Source organism: Neoarius graeffei, chromosome 26 (genome assembly GCF_027579695.1).
Source record: "Neoarius graeffei isolate fNeoGra1 chromosome 26, fNeoGra1.pri, whole genome shotgun sequence".
In the NCBI taxonomy this organism is placed as follows: domain Eukaryota; kingdom Metazoa; phylum Chordata; class Actinopteri; order Siluriformes; family Ariidae; genus Neoarius; species Neoarius graeffei.
The window spans coordinates 25,561,699-25,588,320 of record NC_083594.1 but is presented as its reverse complement, the minus strand read 5'-3'; the positions used below and the strand labels follow the sequence as shown (position 1 = coordinate 25,588,320).

The following is a 26,622-nucleotide window of genomic DNA, read 5'->3' as shown; positions in this document are numbered from 1 at the left end:
TGCAGTGTTTTAGTCAAGGATTTGAATATTTAGCTAAATGAAGTCCATTTTGATTTTAATCTACAATGCAATAAAGTCTGGGGGGGGGACTGAAGGGGTCTGTATACCTTCTGAACCCTTTGTAAGTCCATAGCAATTAATAACTACACAAGCAAGCTCGGTACACTGTATAACGTATGTAATAAACGTATGTAATACTGTTTTTAAATGAGTATCAATCTTGGTTGTCTTTTTAACCACCAACAAAGCCACTGTGAGAGAAAATATAGGCTCATCTTTAATTACAAGCACTTCAGCCTATAACTGGCTGCTGTGCAAAATGTCTCTTTCCGAGAAAGCCATGCTGATGTAGTCTGTTCTCTCACCATAGCCTTCTCAGTGATTTAATTTTTTATTTTTTTTAAATGTACAAAGTCATAAAGCAATAAATCCAAATGATTGCCTCGATTTGCCATGGGTTGTTTCCTCATGTTTTAACTCTTAACTTGTCTTTAGTTCCTATTGTCTTCACTTTCAGCAGCTTTGGGCAAAATAAAGCACAAATAAAGCAGCATGTTTAACCTCATTGCTCATTATGTTGTTCTATTTTGGTCTCTTGCACTCTTGCGCCCAATTGGCTGCCTGTCACAGTAAAATTTAGCTTCTTTTATGCCTAATATTGGAGTGTGCTGACATTTGATACATCAGAGCTGGTGTATGACTGTACAAATTTAGTGCCAATACCCCTGATGCAGCACGAACTGTGACTTGCAAGACTATCAAGGGAACTTGGAGCAGCTCAGAAACATCAAATTATAAAATATTGTTTGCTCCCACATAATAACCAGTTTTTTTTTCTTTTTCAGTTTTCATAAAAGATCACATGCACTATAGCTGTACAGCTTATTATGCCTTTATAACTTTGTATTCTTCGTTAACTACAGTGATTACTTAGGAAAAGTAAGGAAAAGGCTGTAGTAAGGACAAAAAGTAATCTAATTCTGGACCAACTGATTGGTCCTGGTAGTTTAAAGGGTTAAAACAATAGAACTGAACTGTCCAATAATATGTTTTAAATGAAATTAACAGTGGCAATTACAAGTTTCCCAGCAGCCTAAATATTTTGGTTACGATATATGTACAGTTACAGTACAGCTACAGTAGAGGTCATAACATGTACAAGAGGCAAACTTGGGCCAACATGAAGGACTTGTTGCCTTCTAATGTGAACGCAGGGTTACGTGGGTTATTTGTGCATTCCTGGTCCCACTAACATTTATTTGGTCATTGCAGGTGTTCAGCCAGTGACCCTTCCTCCACCACCTCCTCCTCCTCCACCTTCCTTACAGATCGAATCCAGCCCTCTAGCCCTTCATCCTCCTTCTGTTAATGGCAAGGGCCGAAGCGCCCTCCTGAGCTCCATTCAAACCTTCAGCAAAGGCCAGCTGAAAAAGGTGGAGACCAACGATCACAGTAATCCGCACATCTGAGCAACATTTTTCATGGTCCGTAGTTTTTATTGTGTGCACTTTGTCCTTGGCCCTCATCCAAGACTTGTAGGATCCGAACTTCAGGAATGCAGAGATGGGTGTTTTTGTTTTTAAAAACTGGACTGCTGAGGGAAACCATTTTTAATATTTCACTCCCAAATCAGCTGCAGATCAGTGATTGCAAGGCTAAAGTCTGAGGTATCTGTGCTGCTATACAGGATATGAAATTAGAAACTACATTTGAGCTATCAGGTTTATGAATTGGACTTGCATATTTGGGGCAAATAATCACACACCCTACAGCAATGTTTCTGACCCCATAAAATCAGCCTCCAGCTCCAGCATAGTCATCCTGGGGTGTTTTCAAGCAGCTTAGCAGAATTTGGGTTGTGTTTCAAACAGACCTTTTTAATGCTTTGACTTTCGCATTTTGGTTGTACTTAAAATGTTGTCGGTTTTGTCTATTTAATCTGTTGTATAATATTATAGTACCTTCCAATCACCTCAGAATTGCAGTAATTATGAGAGGATTCAGAATTTGTGTGATGCAGAAGTCAAAATGACTATTTTGACATATGATAACTTGCATGTTGACAAAAACAATTTTAATGTCTTTCAATTGTTTGTTTTAAAAAGGAAAGCCAAGTTCAGCAAACAAAAATGCTAAACTAAATTCTACTTTTTAGTAAATAATTCAGTGAGCCCTCATGCTTTGAGTCATCCTGGAAGACAGCACTACAATACAATCTGGATAAAAATGTATCACTGTAGGATAAATGTACTCAGAATAACTTTTGTTTAAGGTTCCTGAGTGGCACAACAGAAAAGCATACTGGGTTCAAATCCTGACACTGCTGTAGCTGTCTTTGACTGGAAGCCAATGGAGCAAAATTGGCCATGCTCTCTGGATGGCATACACTATCTCCCCTATTAATCAATGACACTGGCCAATCATGAGCATCCATGAACTCGTGTATCTGGAAGAGGGTGGAATGCACTTTTCTCGGAGTGCACTATGATATAGCATGAGCAGCAGTTCATAAAGATGCATCACATGTTGTGGAGGAAGCACATGTTTGACTTCACCCTCCGTGGGTGGTCAATGTTGTGTGATGGGAGAGAACTAGCTAATGGATGGGAATTGGCAAATGACAAACCTGGGAGAAAATGGGATAAAAATATATTTAAGAAATAGTTACTTTGTATTGATTTGCCAAGACCCTTCCCAATAAGTGGATGGGTGGCCCCAAACCATGCCAGCAAAATGCCCCAACAGCATCATGTTTTTCCTTTGTCTTTTTAGAAATCATAACTCAATAATTGTAGCCTGACATGTAAATGCACTTAAAGTGGTTCTTTAAAAAAAAAGGAATGAGAGGAAAAAAGAAGCATGTTTGTGCCACATTTTAACCATTGTGCCTATACAAGATGATTGCTATAATTCCTATTGCCAGATTTAGGAGCTGTGTATCTTATTCTCCTCCTAGCAACAGTGTGAATTGTTGCACAGTGTTACAATGAAGCCTGTGTTGAACAAAAATAATGGATATTCCATTTGATCTGAATGCTAATACTGAACCAGTCCATTGCAGTTAGGGTGAATCTTCATAATATGTAGAGTGGACAAACTTCCAGCTTTGTTGGTCAGGTAAAGGATTTGTAACCAGTCTAAAAAGGATTAGTGGAGCATGTACGTTTTATTATTTTATTTTATTGCTTCTTTCACCTTGTAGCTCCAGTGGAGAATGAATATAGCTAACAAGTAGAGGAAGTCTGTCTAACCCCAAAATAAATATCTACCTCAAAGTATGCAGTTCTTAAGACTTGCCAATGTTTTTTGGGACTTGGTGCAATTTTACTCTAATCTATAAACAGCAACAAAACATATTGTATGCCAATTTGATAGCATACCCGCCCATAGATCAAACAAAAGTATGAAGGCAGAACTGCAACTTGACACCCCTCTTTATTTTAAAAATGTGATTAGAAATAAAGGTGTGCATTAGGAATGGAAACCCCATAAAAAGTCACTGGACTGAGCGGACACACTGAATACAACATTCATTCATTCATTCATCTTCAGTAACTGCTTTATCCTGCTCATGGTTGTGGTGGTTTAAGTTACAAATGTGTTCATATTCTCAGAAAAAGAACCATTAAAGTTCATTAGAAAATTTCACATGGACATGCAAACAAATATATTTAAGTTATTCCACGAAATTGAGTCATACATGAGCTGATGGCTGCGCCTCTTCGGCTATAAGCCATGTATGACGAGATTGAGTGGAATAACCGTTATTATATCCACATTTACTGGATTTTGAGAAACGGAGCATTTTTTTTTCTTGCAAATTTGATAAAAACTTAATACAAAACATCCGACAAAAAAAAAAAAAAAAAAAAATATATATATATATATATATATATATATATATATATATATATATAGTGTGTATATAAAATATAATGTGTATATATATATGTGTGTGTGTGTGTATGTGTATATATATGTGTGTGTGTCTGTGTGTATATGTATGTTCTTACCATCAAATACTTTTATTCCCTTTTTTTTGGGGGGGGGGGGGGGGGTGTTTTTAAGTAGACTTTTTATTTCATCCTCAGTTGGTTCAGCAACATGCTCCGCCTTCTTTGTTTTTCTCTACTTATGGTATATGAGCTGATAGTCTAATAGTAGTAGCCAATCATATCCAGTGAATGTGGGTAGAATAATTGCAAACGTAACTAAGGCACATGGTAGAAGCTGGATCAGATCCAGCTCTAACCCTTGGACTTTTGGTTGTGCAGCCAAAATGATCATGGTATGTAAAGTATTTGGGGTGTGACTGACTTCTATTACTTGTTTAGTTTCATTATCCTTATAGTTTTAGTGCAAAAGTAAGGAATTAAATGAGACTAGCTGAGCAACTACATTTAGAATGAGCAAAATTGTGCTAATTCTAATTTTTGGCCCAAATATTCCTGAAGAAAATGCTGCATATTGAGACATGTACAAGTAAATTTAGTAATATTCTGATAAACCATGATTAGGTGATTATTGTGACATTGGCACATTATTACCCCTGCTGGACTGCACAATTTTGGCAAAGTCCCCTTCTCTGTAACTCTCAGCCCATCTGTATACACACCCATACATGTTGCACTGTAGACTTTAAAACACAGAGGTTTTCAGTGAAACCCACAGGTTGTGTGTGTTGGCATGTATATAAACTATACCAAGGAGCAACATTGGTTTCTTTGCAGCACTTTACCACTGTTTCAGTGGTCTTTGAAAAGAGGTATAAAGTTTACATTAAATATACAGTACTAGCCCAAAATTTGGACATACTTACTCATTCATAGGAATGAGTAGGTATGTCCAAACCTTTCACTGGACTGTAATTATGTTTAAAGATGGTATGAATATTGACAGTTTGATTATATTTGATATTAAAAGTAATGAATACTGCACATATGCCATAACCACTGCTGCACGAACTGAAGGTGTGCATCCTGTTTATAAAACATGAATGTTTTTTGTTTTCCCCCATTATAAAAGTTGCGTTGACAATGTGTTAATGTTGTTGTGCTCTTAATTGTGAATTTAAGTAAAAACAACAATCTTCTAATTGTATGTCAGAACATCTTTTCATATGAATGGGGAGACTTGGGACAAGTTTTCAGCTTTTGTAGATTGTGTGAAATTCTCTGGAGTTAATGTCATGTTCAAATTACATTAGAGTGTATTTACCCTCTTACCACACCATTTAATTTCTCAGCTTGTCACATATAGTACTATATACTGGCCTTCAGGCTTCACTTTTTCGGTCATGATTTGTGAGGAGACATGGCCTAGGCCTACATGTTTAATTTGTATTTATCAAAACTTGTAACACATGAACTGTATGAACACAAAATGCCAGTACAGTGATTAAAAAAAAAAAAGTCAGTTTACCCAAAACCTAATGAGACAAAACGATTCCATTCTCAAGAAGGAATGAAATAAGCTTAATCCTTATGCAGGCACACTCCCACATTTTTAACAAAAATTTTTAAACAATTTTATATTTGGAAACCACGGGGGGGAATGGTAATATGAACTGTCCCAACTCTCCCCATCTGGCAGTTTTTTTTTTGGGGGGGGGATCCTTAAATGTTTTTCCCCAGAATTTAATTTTAATAAATAATACTATATATGATTACTCTTGGCTACATACTTTAATTTCTAACAAATCCCCAATTCAGCAGCATACATTACACCATAAAATGGAGGTGGACTGAAGTAGAAAATACAAGTTTTGCTTGACAAAAAAGTATTTAATTGCACATACCTTGCTCCAGTATCCAGCTTTGTGGCTCCAAAGGAAGTAGGTTACTCTAAGGGGTGACATCTAACTTCTGATGTCATCTAAAACATGATTGGTTGAAATTAATTTATGGGAATACAAACTGTCCCAGGTTTCCCCATTCTCATTCATATATTATAAATACATACATACACAGTTTCCCCTAGAAAAACTGAAAAGTGTAGCAAGGTGGGGGCATGCTTCCCCAGAAATTTTTGAAATATAACTTCTGGTGACATATAGAGCTGATTTTTACCAGTTCAAGATGGTTTTTTTGGGGGGAGGGCTATATTTTACTGAATTCCCACCCTCAAAACAGAAAAAACTAAGTCAACACAATACCCACTTGCATCTCACAAGCAGTGTACTGTTCCAAAGGAGACTGCACTTTATTTCACATCAAGCAAAGTGAATGGTGATGCAATATGGCACAAGCTGTTCAAAATACTGATCATTAAATTTTGGCAATAGTGCAGAAATCGAGATGACTGCAGTCAGTATGATCTCTCTGAAATGATTAAAAATTAATTTTATACCAGCAAATTGCCTTATATTCAAAAGTGGAAAGAGGCAGACATCACAGATCCGTATAATTTACCCACAAATTTTTTATATATATGGATATCAATCAAGTTTATTTGTACAGCGCTTTTAACAATAAACATTGTCGCAAAGCAGCTTTACAGAATTTGAATGACTTAAAACATGAGCTAATTTTATCCCTAATCTATCCCCAATGAGCAAGCCTGTGGCGACGGTGGCAAGGAAAAACTCCCTCAGACGACATGAGGAAGAAACCTCGAGAGGAACGAGACTCAAAAGGGAACCCATCCTCATTTGGGCAACAACAGACAGCCTGACTATAATATTAACAGTTTTAACAGGTATAACCCTCAACTGTTCTCATGGGGCCGTCCTTCACAGGAGTGGGGCGATAAAACTCCGACCAGACACAGGGCACCAGGATGGATCAAGCAGGTCCGAGGGGCAGAAGAGGCCAGCATCTCAATCCCAGGATCAACATGTAACTCAGAGGGACAGATTGGGGGGGAGAGAGAGAGAGAAAGAAAACACGTTGTTAGGTATGCCCTAAAAATGACAAGTATTAAATCTGTGTGGTAGGCTCGCAGAGACGAGAGTCTTTACATCAGGCATAACACACAACAATGGCATGTTAATATGGTAAAAAATATATCATGACCTGCTCTGGCTGGATGCTTGATTGGGTGATGGGAGCACACTCCTCAGCAATGATGAGATGCAGATGGGACCCTTAGGCCTGGCCAAGACAATTCAGTTACATTTCACTGGGTCTGGGACATGCGACAGAATGTCTGATGGCCGATTCCCTTGCAGGCTACGATAGCCAGTCGAGGTCCCCACCGTCTCCACCAAAAGATTTCCTGTTGACTCCATGTAACTCAGAGGGACAGATTTGGGGTGGGGGGGGGAGAGAAAGAAAACACAGGTTGTTAGGTATGCCCAATGTCACCTGAATAAGTAGGAACAGTATACATATTGCACCGAGTACAAGCAGGGACTCCGGCAACTAACTATGACAGCATAACTAAAAGGAGAGAGCCAGAAGGTAACACAGGCATATATATATATATATATATATATATATATATATATATGGAGATATATATGATGATGTGTGTGTGTGTGTATATATATATATATATATATATATATATATATATATATATATATATATGTGTATGTATATGTGTGTGTATATATGTGTATATCTATCTATCTATCTATATGGATATATAATATATGGATATATAATATATATAATATATATGGAGATACATATATATATTAGGGCTGTAACGATACACCCAACTCACGATTCGATTCGTTTCGCGATTTTTGACCCACGATTCGATACGCCCACGATTTTTTTTTAAATGTTTTTTTAAAGTAGTAAATTTGACTTAACATTTACTTACTTACATTAACTATTTAATAACAAATAATTCAGACCACTGTAGAGAATGAGTAATATGTATGCAAAAATGAACAAATGTATATCCAAAGATTGTTTTATTTCTCAAAATAATACTGTTGAGCCGGAAGCTCTGGTTTTTTCGGTTCTGAAAAAGTAATTTTTCCAAATCGTGCAAATCCGTTAAGATTATTTTTTTGGGGGGTGGCTCTCTCACTGTATCACTCTCATAGGGCCAATGATTTTCTGTGATCGCGGAAAACAGATAGAAATTACGGAATTTTTATGGTGAAACATTGCTCGCGTGTCAAAATGTAACTGCCGCAGAAGGCTTCCGCCCAAGCAGACATGCCTTCAGTGTTGCCAGATATTGCTAACGTTTTCCACCCCAAAATATGTTCAAAACCAGCCGAAAAACACCTAAACCTGCCCAATCTGGCAACACTACATGCCTTTCCGGTCAAGTGATTGTGATTGGCTTGTGGCACACCTAGCCAGCCAATGAGCTGCTTGTTTACAGATTCGCTCCCCGCGTCGCAACCAGAATGGCGACCGCTTAAAAGAAATGAATGCTCTGCCAGTAGCGAGTGTGGACGTTGCGTGACTCGCAGAAGATTGTCGCAGGTCGGCGAAAAAACGACTTACTAATAGATATAAAAAAATAAAAGTAATTTAAGTAAGTTTAAAATGTAATTTAAATAAAAAGTAAAGTATTCGGGGGCGGCACGGTGGTGTAGTGGTTAGCGCTGTCGCCTCACAGCAAGAAGGTCCTGGGTTCGAGCCCCGGGGCTGACGAGGGCCTTTCTGTGTGGAGTTTGCATGTTCTCCCCGTGTCCGCGTGGGTTTCCTCCGGGTGCTCCGGTTTCCCCCACAGTCCAAAGACATGCAGGTTAGGTTAACTGGTGACTCTAAATTGACTGTAGGTGTGAATGTGAGTGTGAATGGTTGTCTGTGTCTATGTGTCAGCCCTGTGATGACCTGGCGACTTGTCCAGGGTGTACCCCGCCTTTCGCCCGTAGTCAGCTGGGATAGGCTCCAGCTTGCCTGCGACCCTGTAGAAGGATAAAGCAGCTACAGATAATGTGATGTGATGTGTGAAGTAAAGTATTCATAAATTGAAGTTTGGAAGCGCCTCTGTTTTTGGGCTGAGGAGAAGTTTGAAAGGGTGTACCGCGATTCTGCCTTCTTGTATCGCGATACGGATCGTGGCTCTGCGTATCGCGATTTCGATACGCATATCGTTACAGCCCTTATATATATATATATATATATATATATATATATATATATATACACACACACAGTGGCGCTTGAAAGTTTGTGAACCCTTCAGAATTTTCTATATTTCTGCCTAAATATGACCTAAAACATCATCAGATTTTCACACAAGTACTAAAAGTAGATAAAGAGAACCCAGTTAAACAAATGGGACAAAAATATTATACTTGGTCATTTATTTATTGAGGAAAATGATCCAATATTACATATCTGTGAGTGGCAAAAGTATGTGAACCTTTGCTTTCAGTATCTGGTGTGACCCCCTTGTGCAGCAATAACTGCAACTAAATGTTTCTGGTAACTGTTGATCAGTCCTTCACACTGGCTTGGAGGAATTTTAGCCCATTCCTCCATACAGAACAGCTTCAACTCTGGGATGTTGGTGGGTTTCCTCACATGAACTGCTTGCTTCAGGTCCTTCCATAACATTTCGATTGGATTAAGGTCAGGACTTTGACTTGGCCATCCCAAAACATTAACTTTATTCTTCTTTAACCATTCTTTGGTAGAACAACTTGTGTGCTTAGGTTCGTTGTCTTGCTGTGTGACCCACCTTCTCTTGAGATTCAGTTCATGGATGGATTTCCTGGCATTTTCCTTTAGAATTCGCTGGTATAATTCAGAATTCATTGTTCCATCAATGATGGCAAGCTGTCCTGGTCCAAATGCAGCAAAACAGGCCCAAACCATGATACTATCACCACCATGTTTCACAGATGGGATAAGATTCTTATGCTGGAATGCAGTGCTTTCCTTTCTCCAAACATAACGCTTCTCATTTAAATCAAAAAGTTCTATTTTGGTCTCATCCACCCACAAAACATTTTTCCAATAGCCTTCTGGCTTGTCCACATGATCTTTAGCAAATTGCAGACGAGCAGCAATGTTCTTTTTGGAGAGCAGTGGCTTTCTCCTTGCAACCCTGCCAGGCACACCATTGTTGTTCTGTGTTCTCCTGATGGTGGACTCATGAACATTAACATTAGCCAATGTGAGAGAGGCCTTCAGTTGCTTAGAAGTTACCCTTGGGTCCTTTGTGACCTCGCTGACTATTACACACCTTGCTCTTGGAGTGATCTTTGTTGGTCGACCACTCCTGGGGAGGGTAACGATGGTCTTGAATTTCCTCCATTTGTACGCAACCTGTCTGACTGTGGATTGGTGGAGTCCAAACTCTTTAGAGATGGTTTTGTAACCTTTTCCAGCCTGATGAGCATCAACAACGCTTTTTCTGAGGTCCTCAGAAATCTCCTTTGTTTGTGCCATGATACACTTCCACGAACATGCGTTGTGAAGATCAGACTTTGATAGATCCCTATTCTTTAAATAAAACAGGGTGCCCACTTGCACCTGATTGTCATCCCATTGATTGAAAACACCTGACTCTAATTTCAGCTTCAAATTAACTGCTAATCCTCGAGGTTCACATACTTTTGCCATTCACAGATATGTAATATTGGATCATTTTCCTCAATAAATAAATGAGCAAGTATAATATTTTTGTCTCATTTGTTTAACTGGGTTCTCTTTATCTACTTTTAGGACTTGTGTGAAAATCTGATGATGTTTTAGGTCATATATAGGCAGAAATATAAAAAATTCTAAAGGGTTCACAAACTTTCAAGCACCACTGTATATGGATATATATATATATATATATATATATATATATACACACACACACACACACACATATATATATATATATATATATATATATATATATATATATATATATATATGTATATATGTGTATATATATATATATATATATATATATATATATATATATATATATACACACACACACGCGCATATACAGTCAGGTCCATATATATTTGGACACTGACACAAATTTTGTTTTTTTACCTGTTTACTGAAACATATTCGTTATAGTTATATAATGGACATGGACATAAAGTCCAGACTTTCAGCTTTCATTTGAGGGTATCCACATTAAAATTGGATGAAGGGTTTAGGAGTTTCAGGTCCTTAACATGTGTCACCCTGTTTTAAAGGGACCAAAAGTAATTGGACAATTGACTCAAAGGCTATTTCATGGGCAGGTGTGGGCAATTCCTTCGTTATGTCACTCAATTAAGCAGATAAAAGGCCTGGAGTTGATTTGAGGTGTGGTGCTTGCATTTGGAAGATTTTGCTGTGAAGAAAACATGCGGTCAAAGGAGCTCTCCATGCAGGTGAAACAAGCCATCCTTAAGCTGCGAAAACAGAAAAAAACTCATCCGAGAAATTGCTACAATATTAGGAGTGGCAAAATCTACAGTTTGGTACATCCTGAGAAAGAAAGAAAGCACTGGTGAACTCATCAATGCAAAAAGACCTGGACACCAACAGAAGTCAACAGTGGTGGATGATCGCAGAATAATTTCCATGGTGAAGAGAAACCCCTTCACAACAGCCAACCAAGTGAACAACACTCTCCAGGAGGTAGGCCTATCAATATCCAAATCTACCATAAAGAGAAGACTGCATGAAAGTAAATACAGAGGGTTCACTGCATGGTGCAAGCCAATCATAAGCCTCAAAAATAAAAAGGCTACACTGGACTTTGTTAAAAAACATCTAAATCAAGCCAGCACAGTTCTGGAAGAACATTCTTTGGACAGATGAAACCAAGATCAACTTCTACCAGAATGATGGAAAGAAAAAAGTATAGCGAAGGCATGGTACAGCTCATGATCCAAAGCATACCACATCATCTGTAAAACACGGCGGAGGCAGTGTGATGGCTTGGGCATGCATGGCTGCCAGTGCCACTGGGTCACTCGTGTTTACTGATGTGACACAGGACAGAAGCAGCCGGATGAATTCTGAGATATTCAGAGACATACTGTGTGCTCAAATACAGCCAAACTGATTGGTCGGCGTTTCATAATACAGATGGACAATGACCCAGAACATAAAGCCAAAGCAACCCAGGAGTTTATTAAAGCAAAGAAGTGGAATATTCTTGAATGGCTAAGTCAGTCACCTGATCTCAACCCAATTGAGCATGCATTTCACTTGTTAAAGACTAAACTTCAGACAGAAAGGCCCACAAACAAAAAGCAACTGAAAACCGCTGCAGTAAAGGCCTGGCAGAGCATTAAAAAGGAGGAAACACAGCGTCTGGTGATGTCCATGAGTTCAAGACTTCAGGCAGTCATTGCCAACAAAGGGTTTTCAACCAAGTATTAGAAATGAACATTTTATTTACAATTATTTAATTTGTCCAATTACTTTTGAGCCCCTGAAATGAAGGGATTGTGTTTAAAAAATGCTTTAGTTCCTCACATTTTTATGCAATCATTTTGTTCAACCCACTGAATTAAAGCTGAAAGTCTGAACTTCAACTGCATCTGAATTGTTTTGTTCAAAATTCATTGTGGTAATGTACAGAACCAAAATTAGAAAAATTATGTCTCTGTCCAAATATTTATGGACCCAACTGTGTGTCTGTATATATATATATATATATATATATATATATATATATATATATATATATATACACACACACGTACATATGTGTGTGTATTTTATATTTATATATATATTTATATATATATATATATATATATATATATATATATATATATATATATATAAATATAAAATACACACACATATGTACGTGTGTGTGTGTATATATATATATATATATATATATATATATATATAAAAGGATAAATGGAGATATATAAATGGAGAGAAGGAATGTTAATAGAAACACTGTGCATGTCCTCTCTCTTTCTCTATGCCATTTCAGTGGCATTTGTGCCAGTCAATATCAGTGAAGTAGTGAAGCCTTCAACTCCCCAAAGCAATTATCTTAAAACCAAACCGTTTGCAAAACAGTATCATTTGATAATGAATCCTAGTTAATGAACCATTTTGCTTCACATGCGATATGTGCCCAAATTCTCCACATACACACATTGTACATACCTGTGTAGTTTGCAGAATAAGTGTTGGTGTTGAGGAACTTTTTGACAAGTTCACAGCTGGAGAGGATGTGATGCTGTGTGAGAAAGTTCAGATACGCCTGTAGACCTTTCTGCCGCTCTGCTATGAACTCATGGTCCATGTTCCCGATTAACTTCTTTGGAGGAAGTGGCAGGTTCAGGCCCGAGATCTGAGGAAAGAAATGAATAATAGTGGAGTAAGAGAAAAGACAGAATCATTATGCTTACAATCACTTTTACTGGAAAGTGGCTTTCTGGGGGACTGAACAGGAAATGTTCTTTTTACAGGGTCAGCAAAATATGCTGAAACACCATTTGGCCATGCTTTCAACACTGGCTGAAGTGCTAGGAATTTCAAGTTACAAAAATATTAAATATTTGGCAGTTTTACTCACCAGCAGACCATTGTTAAGCATGTCAAAGTCACTGTACCTCCTGATCACCTGCAAGTATCAGAAAACACAAACATACAGTCACAGATCTCTCAGTGATTCCCAACTCTAATCCTATGGCCCTTTTCCACTACCCTTTTTCAGCTCACTTCAGCTCGCTTCAGCCCGACACGGCTCGCGTTTCGACTACCAAAGAACAGCACGACTCAGCTCGCTTCAGCCCTGCTTAGCCCCTAAAACTCGCACCATTTTGGAGTGGGGCTGAAGCGAGCCAAACCGAGCCGAGTGAGGCTGGGGGCGTGAGCAGACACTCCCCTGTGCACTGATTGGTGAGGAAGAGTGTCCTCACATGCCCACACACGCCCCGCGAGCATGCTGGGATCTGTAAACACCGTAAACCCGGAAGAAGAAGAATTACGAATTACGAGAATTTCTGAAGCCTTATGCGCCTCGCCTCATCTATATGCTCTTGCCAGTATCTGTTGGCGTTGTCGGTGACAACAAGCCACAGAACCAAGACCAGCAACACTAACGACTCCATGTCCCCCATGTTTATTGTTTACTATTCGGGTCGTGAGACTACCGCTTAAAAGCTCACTGATGTCACTGTTTGCGCTGCTTAACGACATCACGTGACGTCCACCCACTTTCGCTAACTCCACCCAATGTGTCCACCCACTTCCAGCCAGCACGGTTCAGCGCGGTTGTAGTCGAAATGCAACTCCAACAGCCCCGCTCAGCTCGACTCAGCTCGACTCAGCACGGCACGGCTCAGCCCAACTCAGCCGCATTGGTAGTGGAAAAGCGGCACTAGAGTACTCATGTTCTTCATATTTTGGGGTTTTCACAGTTGTAACACACCCACACTGGCTCAGGTAAAGAGCCTGTTAAAGAACTTGCTTGGCCAGATATTAATTTTCCCTCAAACCAAATGTAGCTGATAAGTAAAGACACACTTGATGCCTAAAGTCTATTTTTTAGTTTTGCAGTAGAGCTACAAGCCTGTTGTACCTAACAGGAAACTGAAACCAACAGACACCAGTTTGGCAAATGTAATCATACATTCACAAAAAGAAAAATCAGTACACACTGTTTGGCTCAATAAATATCAATCAACTAACAGAAACTTAATTATACACATTAAATCAGAACTATATCATCATCATCATCATCATCATCAGAATCACTTCTGAGAAATGATATTTCTCATGTGAAACTGATGCAGGGACACCTCCATACAGTACCAGTCAAAAGTTTGGACACACCACCTAATTCAATGGTTTTTCTTTATTTTTTATTAATTAAAAAAACAAACAAAACCCTTGTTTCTCTTTACTTAGTTGAGTGATGCTTCGCATAATATGGATTAATACAGTTGTGGAATACAGCCATTTACTGTATTTTTATTATTTACTGTTTGATCTTAAACACGCCCTGTGATGACCTGGCGACTTGTCCAGGGTGTACCCCGCCTTTCGCCCGTAGTCAGCTGGGATAGGCTCCAGCTTGCCTGCGACCCTGTAGAAGGATAAAGCGGCTAGAGATAATGAGATGAGATGAGATCTTAAACACATTAAGAAGGCAAGAAATTGCACTAATTAACTTTTGACGAGGCACAGCTGTTAAATGAAAAGCATTCCAGGTGATGACCTCATGAAGCTGGTTAAGATAATGTGTGCAAAGCATAATCAAGGTAAACAGTGGCTACTTTGAAAAATCTAAAGTATAACACACACTTTGTATTTTAACACTTTTTGTTGACCACATACTAATTCCATATATTATTTCATAGTTTTGATGTCTTTAGTACTGTTCTACAATGTAGACAACAATAGTCCAAATACAGAAAAACCTATGAATGAGTAGGGGTGTCCAAACTTTTGACTGGTACTGTAGTCCTGTTATAACTTTTTGCCCATTGTTACATTAATGGCATTTAGCAAACGCTCTTACCCAGAGCGACATACAACATAACTAGAGCAGCCTGGGGAGCAGTTCAGTGTTTGGTGCCTTGCCCAAGGACACTTCAGCCATTCCTGCTGGTCAAGGAAATCAAACCAATGACCTTTTGTTCTCGAAGCTGCTTCTCTAACCTTTCGGCCATGGCTTCCCCCTACTTATTCTTAAGTTAGAGCATCGTACATTATCAGAAACCACATAAGCAAATTGATTTGAGATACTGAACAATTCATCATGGCTTAAAGGAACAGTCCACCGTACTTCCATAATGAAATATGCTCTTATCTGAATTGAGACGAGCTGCTCCGTACCTCTCCGAGCTTTGCGCGACCTCCCAGTCAGTCAGACGCGCTGTCACTCCTGTTAGCAATGTAGCTAAGCTCAGCATGGCCAATGGTATTTTTTGGGGCTGTAGTTAGATGCGACCAAACTCTTCCGCGTTTTTCCTGTTTACATAGGTTTATATGACCAGTGACATGAAACAAGTTCAGTTACACAAATTGAAACGTAGCAATTTTCTATGCTATGGAAAGTCCGCACTATAATGACAGGCGTACTAACACCTTCTGCGCGCTTTGACAGCGCATTGATACGGAGCTCAGTATCAATGCGCTGTCGAAGCGCGCAGAAGGTGTTAGTACGCCTGTCATTATAGTGCGGACTTTCCATAGCATAGAAAATCGCTACGTTTCAATTTGTGTAACTGAACTTGTTTCATGTCACTGGTCATATAAACCTATGTAAACAGGAAAAACGCGGAAGAGTTTGGTCGCATCTAACTACAGCCCCAAAAAATACCATTGGCCATGCTGAACCTAGCTACATTGCTAACAGGAGTGACAGCGCGTCTGACTGACTGGGAGGTCGCGCAAAGCTCGGAGAGGTACGGAGCAGCTCGTCTCAATTCAGATAAGAGCATATTTCATTATGGAAGTACGGTGGACTGTTCCTTTAAGTCAGGTGGCTAATGATGCAGATACACAGTTTGTTAACGTTAATAACGTCTGCCTTGTAGCTCCAGTGCAAAACTGAATCAAACTACATTAAGATAAAGGGGAAAAAAAAACCCTGCTGACTGTTTTTACCGCCATCACTTTAATGAACTGTTTAGTTTAATGAGATATGTTAGAACTGGCAAAACAGCGACATATTAAGTTACTATAAGGGTACTTCAGGACCAGGGTCGCAAACTGATGGATTAAGGGTTTTATTTGTTCTTTTGGACAAATAAGGTGATTTTAATAAATTATCATAAACAGACTGAAGTAGTCAAACAAGGAACAAAGCCTAGTTAAGGCACCTAATGTGGTGTGCTTTCACCATCATTCTTTCTGTAACATCTGTAACTGCTGTTGGTTAAGTAAGAAATAAAACATGACCAGGAATGCTGTTAGAGGATGGAGCAGTGTGATACTGTTACCACTCAGGAGTTGATTATTATCCAATAACATCATGAAGTGTTTTATCTCTCTTATTCCACAGGAATTTGCCAATGATTACAATTGTTTTAATTAAAAGAACAACTTTTACTTTTTATCCGTTTATAGTTACATTTACTGTTATATCTGTGAAAAACATTCCTGTTATCATCACAATGTAGCAGCTATAAACAATCATCTCACTTTATCTTCAAGTTAATTAGGAACTGTTACAAAGCACTGAGACTCGAAGCTCCTTCATAAACACTAAATAAATGCCTAGTTACAGAAATATTCACCGTATAAATGATTAGACTTTGTTGAACATTTAAAAAAAAATCTGTTTACTGTTCATCTTAACCCATCGGGGACAGCCGGCATGCCATTACCACATAACAGAAAAAAAAATCCAGTCCAATCAGCGACCTTAGCAATTTTGTCAACGCTTTTTTCAATGTGCGTTGAAAGTGTTGCCTTCAAGTCATCAGCTAGAACTTTCTTTGGTCCTGCTACTTCATATAAAAATGATAATGAATTTAATAACAAATAAAATATACTATTTTCGATTATGTCATACTCATGCCTACTAGAATATCTGTCCTTATCTGAAGAGGTGCTCTTAACAGCTGATGCAGTGATTGATTTCAAGTTATTGTAGGCAACCTGGATCAGTGTGCGTGTGTGTGGAATTTGAGAAATAGTACACATGTATGTCATTAGTGTAGAGTTTCATTCACTGTCTAATGCAAGGACAAAGCTACAGCTTTTGTAGCTAGCATAAGTCTGGCTGATGCAGTTTATATATATATATATATATATATATATATATATACTCCGATTCCAAAAAAGTTGGGACAAAGTACAAATTGTAAATAAAAACGGAATGCAATGATGTGGAAGTTTCAAAATTCCATATTTTATTCAGAATAGAACATAGATGACATATCAAATGTTTAAAGTGAGAAAATATATCATTTAAATAGAAAAATTAGGTGATTTTAAATTTCATGACAACACATCTCAAAGCTGGGACAAGGCCATGTTTACCACTGTGAGACATCCCCTTTTCTCTTTACAACAGTCTTTAAACATCTGGGGACTGAGGAGACAAGTTGCTCAAGTTTAGGGATAGGAATGTTAACCCATTCTTGTCTAATGCAGGATTCTAGTTGCTCAACTGTCTTAGGTCTTTTTTGTCGTATCTTCCGTTTTATGATGTGCCAAATGTTTTCTATGGGTGAAAGATCTGGACTGCAGGCTGGCCAGTTCAGTACCCGGACCCTTCTTCTACGCAGCCATGATGCTGTAATTGATGCAGTATGTGGTTTAGCATTGTCATGTTGGAAAATGCAAGGTCTTCCCTGAAAGAGACGTCGTCTGGATGGGAGCATATGTTGCTGTAGAACCTGGATATACCTTTCAGCATTGATGGTGTCTTTCCAGATGTGTAAGCTGCCCATGCCACACGCACTAATGCAACCCCATACCATCAGAGATGCAGGCTTCTGAACTGAGCGCTGATAACAACTTGGGTTGTCCTTCTCTTCTTTAGTCCGAATGACACGGCGTCCCTGATTTCCATGAAGAACTTCAAATTTTGATTCGTCTGACCACAGAACAGTTTTCCACTTTGCCACAGTCCATTTTAAATGAGCCTTGGCCCAGAGAAGACGTCTGCGCTTCTGGATCATGTTTAGATACGACTTCTTCTTTGAGCTATAGGGTTTTAGCTGGCAATGGCGGATGGCACGGTGAATTGTGTTCACAGATGATGTTCTCTGGAAATATTCCTGAGCCCATTTTGTGATTTCCAATACAGAAGCATGCCTGTATGTGATGCAGTGCCGTCTAAGGGCCCGAAGATCACGGGCACCCAGTATGGTTTTCCGGGCTTGACCCTTATGCACAGAGATTCTTCCAGATTCTCTGAATCTTTTGATGATGACATGCACTGTAGATATGTTCAAACCCTTTGCAATTTTACACTGTTGAACTCCTTTCTGATATTGCTCCACTATTTGTCGGCGCAGAATTGGGGGGGATTGGTGGTCCTCTTCCCATCTTTACTTCTGAGAGCCGCTGCCACTCCAAGATGCTCTTTTTATACCCAGTCATGTTAATGACCTATTGCCAATTGACCTAATGAGTTGCAATTTGGTCCTCCAGCTGTTCCTTTTTTGTACCTTTTAACTTTTCCAGCCTCTTATTGCCCCTGTCCCAACTTTTTTGAGATGTGTTGCTGTCATGAAATTTCAAATGAGCCAATATTTGGCATGAAATTTCAAAATGTCTCACTTTCGACATTTGATATGTTGTCTATGTTCTATTGTGAATACAATATCAGTTTTTGAGATTTGTAAATTATTGCATTCCGTTTTTATTTACAATTTGTACTTTGTCCCAACTTTTTTGGAATCGGGGTTGTACTAACATGCGAATTAATTGCACAAAATAACACCTCCAGTTAGGGTGACCACCTGTCCCGCATAGCGCGTGCGCGTACAGCATTTGAAGCCGAATTTATGCGTCCCGCAAATTCAGAACGTGTCCCGCATAATCGATGCTTGCTGAGGGGGCTGTCGCTCTCCCCGGGCCACCCAGGCAGTCAAACGAATATTACGAGTACTTGACATTTCAGCACACCACCGTCGCCACTATAGACTGTAGAACAAAACCACACACACACCCCTCACAACTGACTGGTTGTTGTCAACTTTTTGTTGTTGCCATGACACCGCACTCACGTGCACAGACAGTGACGAGGGACGCAGGTGCAGCATGCATTGGTTTCATATTAAAAAATGGAGAAAGGGAGATGGCAGGTGAGGCACCGCCACCTCCAGTTAAAAAGAGAAGGTGTATGTACAGGAAAGAGTGGGAAAATTAATATTTGTGGCTGAAAGGGGTTGAGGGGGATACCGAGAGGGCTTTTTGTGACCTTTGCAAAACATCTTCTTTCTCAATCAGACATGGCGGGGAATACGATGTGAAACGACACAGGCTCGCGGAGACTCACAAAAAACGTGTGCAACAGAAAGAAACGTCTGAATCTATGGATGCTTTCCTCTGACCTAAAAACGACTCTCTAGCTGACAAAGTGACTGCGGCAGAGGTGACGAGTGTGTATCACACTGTCCAACACGCAATATCATATCAGGCAGGAGATTGTGGCACAAAGCTGTGGTTGTGAGTTAAGAGACTTTTTTTCTACTGTTTCTGTGGTGCTGAGCCACTACAATTCCTGTTAATCCACTGAAAACTAAATGGAGACTTGTCACTATTCCTGCTGTACTGATGCACTGCAAAGCCTCAGACTCAATATTATATTATGATCGATTTAAAGTGAATAAATTGTAATGGAAAATAAATAAAATTGAGTAGCTTCAGTAAATCATAAGTGGAAGTGTGTCTGTCAAGTCATTGAATGGTCAAAATATTATGAATGTTTATTTTAAAAAAAAACACACATTTGGTGGCCTGTTCATGACCATACGGTACATCACCAATAATAGCAGATTAGGGTATTATTGATATACCATGTAAGGTAGTATGTGCTAGAAATGGGTAAACCACTATCTGTGAGTCTTCCAGCGGCCGGCGCGGCGCAGTGGGGGCGGCGTCCCACATTGTCCCTCAAAAACATACCCCTTGTCCCCCCTTGGGCTTATGAGCAGGTGGTCACCCTACCTCCAGTGTGTAAAGTCCTTAAATGTAACTATAAAAAGGGATACAAAGTATGATCTATCATTCTATGATATCATTTTTAATAAATCCTTACTTAATCATACTTGTGTCAATGTGACAACCTAGACAAAAGCTTTATCCTTATCATTGTATACTTAGGGCATCGTGAAGAGGGATGAGATCATGTTTAGGGCAGCATGGAGGAGAGGGATCCCCATTCTCATGGTGACATCAGGCGGCTACCAGAAGCTCAGTGGGTTATAGACATCAAGGCCAAACCGGGTGTGGCCTTTTGGCAATGTTAAAACCCATAAATCGGATAACCCACTGCGTCTTATTACTTCGTGCTGCAGCACGGCTATAGAGAGACTATCTGCCTTTACCTAGTTCCATTAAGAAGCCTCTTGCCCAAGGGCTACCATCATTTGTTAAGGATACTACTGATTTGCTCAACAAAATTGAAAATATCAATAAGGCGGGTCCTTTTCCCTCAGACACGCTACTAGTATCATGGGATGTAATTTCTATGTTCCCCAATATAGACAATACATTAGGTTTAACTGCGGTTAAGAAAGCCCTTGATTCTAGAACAGTCCTGCAGCCCTCTACGGAATGCCTCTTGGAAGCAGTAGAAATTTGCCTTTTACACAATAACTCACAGTTTGGCCGGTTTAATTTTTTGCAATGCATGGGTACTGCTATGGGCCCCAAGAACGCCTGCAGCTATGCGGATATAGCCATGGGTGAGATGGATAACCTAGCTAAAAATGGTCATGCAATCAAACCCTTGCTTTGGCTGCACTATAGAGATGACATAGTCGACATCTGGGTGCACGGTCAGGATAAATTACATGAATTTATGGAATACATTAATGGGTTGTACCCTACCATCAAATTCGAATTGTTTATTTCTGAGCAAAAGCTCAATGTATTAGACCTGACCCTGCACCTAGTTGATGGTTTCATTAAGACAGATGTCTATTCGAAACCTACCGACAGTCACCTCTATCTTCCCCCCACTAGTTGTCACCCTGAGCATTGCAAGCATGCCATCCCCTACAGTGTTGCGTTGCGCCTCAAACGCAACTGTTCTAGTGAGGACTTTCTTAACCGCAGAAATTCAGAATACAAGAAGTATTTAGTCGATCAAGGCTATGACCCTAACCTGGTCTCTGGTAAATTTGGTCAAGTAGCTTCTCTCCCTAGGAGTGAGTTACTTAAGCCTAAAGCAATTAAGCCTAAGTGTAAGGTTACGCCCTTGGTTGTTGACTTTAACCCCAACCTTCCAGATATTGGTAAAATTTTGCGGAACAATCTTAGCTTTTTGCATTCCTCTACTTTCATGCAAGAAGTATTTCCAGAGGGTAGTATTATTTCGGCTTTTAGAAGGCCTAAAAATCTTAAGGATATTCTGGCGCCTTCTAAACTCAAGCGTGGTAACATGGAAGTCAATAACCAAGAGCGTGAACAAGGTTGCTTTAAGTGTAACAAAAAACGCGATTTATGTAATAACTTTTTCGCAGAGTCAAATTTTTTTGTCAGCTCCATAACCGGAAAGAAATACAAAATTTGCCAACATCTTTCTTGTACTTCCCGCAATACAATATATTTAGCAACTTGCCGTAAATGTAATCTCCAATGTTGGCTCTTATACTACAGAGTTTAAAGTACGTTTTTGCAACCATAAATCTAGTATGAAAAACAACAAAAAACATGCGAAGTAGCCAAACATGTTAATCAGTTTCCCCATAATTTGAATGATTTTGAATTCATTTGTATAGAAACAATAGTTAACGCTGTTCAAGATAGCTTAGACAACGTGCTTCTAAATAGGGACGCGTACTGGATGTTGCAATTGTTTACTTTTGCCCCTTATGGGTTAAACAACCGAAAAGAATATAAATCTAAAAATCGCATTTTTTAACAATACTTAATTATTAAATTATGTAATTAATAGTTTATTTTTGTCTTTGTCCTTTATTTAAAATATAGGCCGGGGCCTTTATTTCACTCAAGTGCATCTTGGTCCAGGCCATTATTGGAAGGAGGCCAGAATTAGAGGCAGGCCTCTATTTCTATTTGAGCAAAACAGACTACCAGTGGAATGAATAAAAACGAGATTTTGTGTCTATTTGAACCTATAAAATAGGTTCATTTATTAGCCTTCCATGAACACAGGCTGATATTTGAACAACATATGTGAACTACGTAAATCCTCTAATATAGGCCGGGGACACACGACAATAAACAATAAACTCTTTATAGCCTCGATTAGAATCTAGTGAACTTGCTCAGCACTACCGCACGCACGACTCTGACACACACTGTAGCGCAACGTGGGGTACATAGACTCATTGAAAAACTCCTTGGGTATTTTTCTGAGTTTACCGAAAATCAGAGTAGAAGGAGCCACCCACCTTCTGTCTGGTTTGAAGCGGTTCTGTAGGACATTGAGCTTTACAGAGTCCGGTGCACATTTTAAGGCATCTGGTTGAAGTTTACCTATGTCTGATAAATCTGATGTCAGTGATAGCGGGCTGACTCGTGGCTCATTAGTAAAGCTATCTGATGGCTCATTTGTCAGCAAGGTGGAGCAACCATCTACTTCTGATCATAAGGGACATGGGGAGATGTAGGTGTTCTTATATGAAATTCACTGGATGTATGGCTAGTTTCAAACTCAGAGGTAGATGAAGGCAATTCCCTCAAAGGAACTGAGCTAGCATCCAGCTGCAGCGTAGGTACTGCTGCTAGGTTGCGGAGGAGTGGAAGCTGCCGGTGCCGTGTTACTAGCTGATACTGGAGAGGACTGGCAAGCAGATGACACCCCTGGATCACTGCTTTTGGACTTTTTCGTAAAAGTCTGAAACAAGCTCGTTTGTTTCAGGGTTCGTTTACTCATTTTTGACTCGCTTCTCAATAAATTCTCGCACAAGCTCTGACTACTGACGATTGTCTGTCTCCGTTTCTCAAAACTGGAGAGAATCTCAGTGGTGCAAGAAAAGTATATCTGCATTGACCAATGAGCTTTCTTGGTCACGCACACCCCGCCCACTCCGGAAGCACACAAATGCGCCGGCACACACACGTCTCTCTCTCTCTCTCTCTCTCTCTCTCTTTCTCAAATTATGTTGCATTGCCAAAGCATTCAGGTAACAATTATAATTTAAAAAAAAAAATCTCTCTCCCCAAGGTACGCCTAGTGCGTACGGCCATACGCCTGGCGGCGCCACTGATCACAATTGTCTTTCAGATCGGAACGATTGTGTAAGGCCACTATGATCTCAGAAACATCGTTGGTTATAGCCCCGGCCTGTATTAGAGTCCGGCCATTATTTACCTCCTCCGACAGCGAGACCGGCCAATATTAGAGTCCCGGCCAGTAATGGAATACAGGCCAGTATTAGAGGATTTACTGTATACAAGACCACGCCTATAGCACTATGTAATTTTTTTAGTTTTTTACGACACTGAAGAAGGCCGAAATGTTTGTTGAGAATAAATTTTTAATAATGTTCAAAAGTTGGGTGTCAGACTGAAATTTTTCTATTCTACATTATTTATATCGACACTGCTGGGACCCGTGGTCTCCTCTGGATCCTTTTGGACAGACTGGTTGTTGGCTGACAGAGACTTTTTACTCTATTTTTATATAGATACACACACACACACACACACACACGTGTATCTATATATATGTGTGTGTGTGTGTATATATATATATATATATATATACACACACATATACACACGTACACGTGAGTGTTTTATATATATACACACACGTACACGTGTGTGTTTTATATATATCACGGGCGATTGCTCTAAGACAATGAGGGAGGCTCAGCCTCCTCTAAAAATGACAAACATCGTGTAGGATGAATTGCGCTAGGCTTATGTTATAGCCGACCTTATAACATTGCTATTTCAGATCCAGAATCATAGAAATATATGTGCTCAACCCAACTACAGTACAAAATCATTCCGTTATAACTTTCCCCAGTTCGCCTAATGTGTGCGTGAGTTTTTCCCTCTCGTGACAGTGCGATGCAGCCCAGCCTCAGTGGATTGGGAGCTATGTGCTTGTCAATCTCAAAATGCAAGACAATTATTGGACAAATACTGCGAAAATGCCCGCCCACGGAGTCTCACGGACTCCCAGCCTCAGTGGACTTCAATGGCATTTGGGAGCTATGCGCTTTTCAATCTCAAAATGCAAGACGGTTATTGGACAAATACTGCGAAAATGCCTGCCCACGGACTCCGAGCCTCACATGGGAGGGACATGGCAGTTTCTGCGAGGAGACTGGTGATTGGTGAAAGTGGCCGGATATTTTCTTTGATTGACAGCTCGTTTCAACTATAGACAGGCAGCGGTACAGTGTTGGCAGATTGGGCGGTTTTAAGTGCATTTTGGCGGGTTTTGAACATATTTTGGGCTGGATAATGTCAGCAGTATCTGGCAACATCAGTTCAGTCCCATGCGGATTCGCAAGTGCTGTGGTGTATTGTAAGAGATCAGCTTACATTTCGATTTCATTCATTACATACGGTTTCTACCAGTTTTTTTAGTTTGTATATATTTTCATTGTAAATAAAGTGTAAATATAGTGTTGTCAAGTTTGCTATCTTAGTTCCAGAAATTTCATTTATTTGAGTGACTGAACTTGAACTTGAGGGGGCTAGTCAGCTAGCAAGAAAGCTGCGCATGGATGCCAAGCATTGCTGATTTAATTTTAGCGAAGCCATTTGCCAGTCTTCCTTTCGAGGAAAAAATTAAAATTAAAGAGGAGGGTAGACCAATGCCTCAAATTGACTTGGTGAAAAAGGTAGGGAATAATACTCGTTCCTTTCAGCTCTCCTGGTACAAGAAAGTGAATTGGCTAACAGCAAGTGACCCACATCAACAACAGTAAATACAGTGGTGCTTGAAAGTTTGTGAAACCTTTAGAATTTTCTATATTTCTGCATAAATATAACCTAAAACAGCATCAGATTTTCACACAAGTCCTAAAAGCATATAAAGAGAACCTAGTTAAACAAACGAGACAAAAATATTATACTTGATCGTTTTTTTTTAGGAAAATGATCCAATATTACATATCTGTGAGTGGCAAAAGTATGTGAACCTCTAGGATTTGCAGTTAATTTGAAGGTGAAATTAGAGTCAGGTGTTTTCAATCAATGGGATGCCTATCAGGTGTGAGTGGGCACCCTGTTTTATTTAAAGAACAGGTATCTATCAAAGTCTGATCTTCACAACACGCATTTGCGGAAGTGTATCGTGGCATGAACAAAGGAGATTTCTGAAGACCTCAGAAAAAGCGTTGTTGATGCTCATCAGGCTGGAAAAGGTTATAAAACCATTTCTAAAGAGTTTGGACTCCACCAATCCACAGTCAGACAGATTGTGTACAAATGGAGGGAATTCAAGACCATTGTTACCCTCCCCAGGAGTAGTCGACGAACAAAGATCACTCCAAGAGCAAGCAGTGTAATAGTCGGCGATGTCACAAAGGACCCCAAGGTAACTTCTAAACAACTGAAGGCCTCTCTCACATTAACATTAGCCAATGTTCATGAGTCCACCATCAGGAGAACACTGAACAACAATGGTGTGCATGGCAGGGTTGCAAGGAGAAAGCCACTGCTCTCCAAAAAGAACATTGCTGCTTGTCTGCAGTTTGCTAAAGATCACGTGGACAAGCCAGAAGGCTATTGGAAAAATGTTTTGTGGACGGATGAGACCAAAATAGAACTTTTTGGTTTAAATGAGAAGCGTTATGTTTGGAGAAAGGAAAACACTGCATTCCAGCATAAGAACCTTATCTCATCTGTGAAACATGGTGGTGGTAGTATCATGGTTTGGGCATGTTTTGCTGCATCTGGGCCAGGATGGCTTGGCATAATTGGTGGAACAATAAATTCTGAATTATACCAGCAAATTCTAAAGGAAACTGTCAGGACATCTGTCCATGAACTGAATCTCAAGAGAAGGTGGGTCATGCAGCAAGACAACAACCCTAAGCACACAAGTCGTTCTACCAAAGAATGGTTAAAGAAGAATAAAATGAATGTTTTGGAATGGCCAAGTCAAAGTCCCGACCTTAATCCAATCGAAATGTTGTGGAAGGACCTGAAGCGAGCAGTTTATATGAGG

The 26,622-nt window shown here is 39.6% G+C and overlaps 1 protein-coding gene across 3 annotated transcripts in view; it reads left to right on the top strand.

The window, feature by feature from the left end:
* The window catches only part of pxk (PX domain containing serine/threonine kinase), an 87,140-nt gene extending 81,472 nt beyond the window's left edge, over nucleotides 1-5,668 (top strand). For 2 of the 3 annotated variants that reach the window (XM_060910063.1, XM_060910062.1), the window contains exon 19: nucleotides 1,273-1,362. Coding sequence is in view for 1 of the 3 variants with exons in the window: in XM_060910061.1 (XP_060766044.1) it covers nucleotides 1,273-1,469 (197 nt within the window). In the remaining 2 variants the exon portion in view is untranslated. Of the gene's footprint in view, nucleotides 1-1,272 lie in introns of all 3 variants that reach the window. The other variant, XM_060910061.1, reaches the window with a different exon arrangement.
* Nucleotides 5,669-26,622: the final 20,954 nt, after the last annotated feature.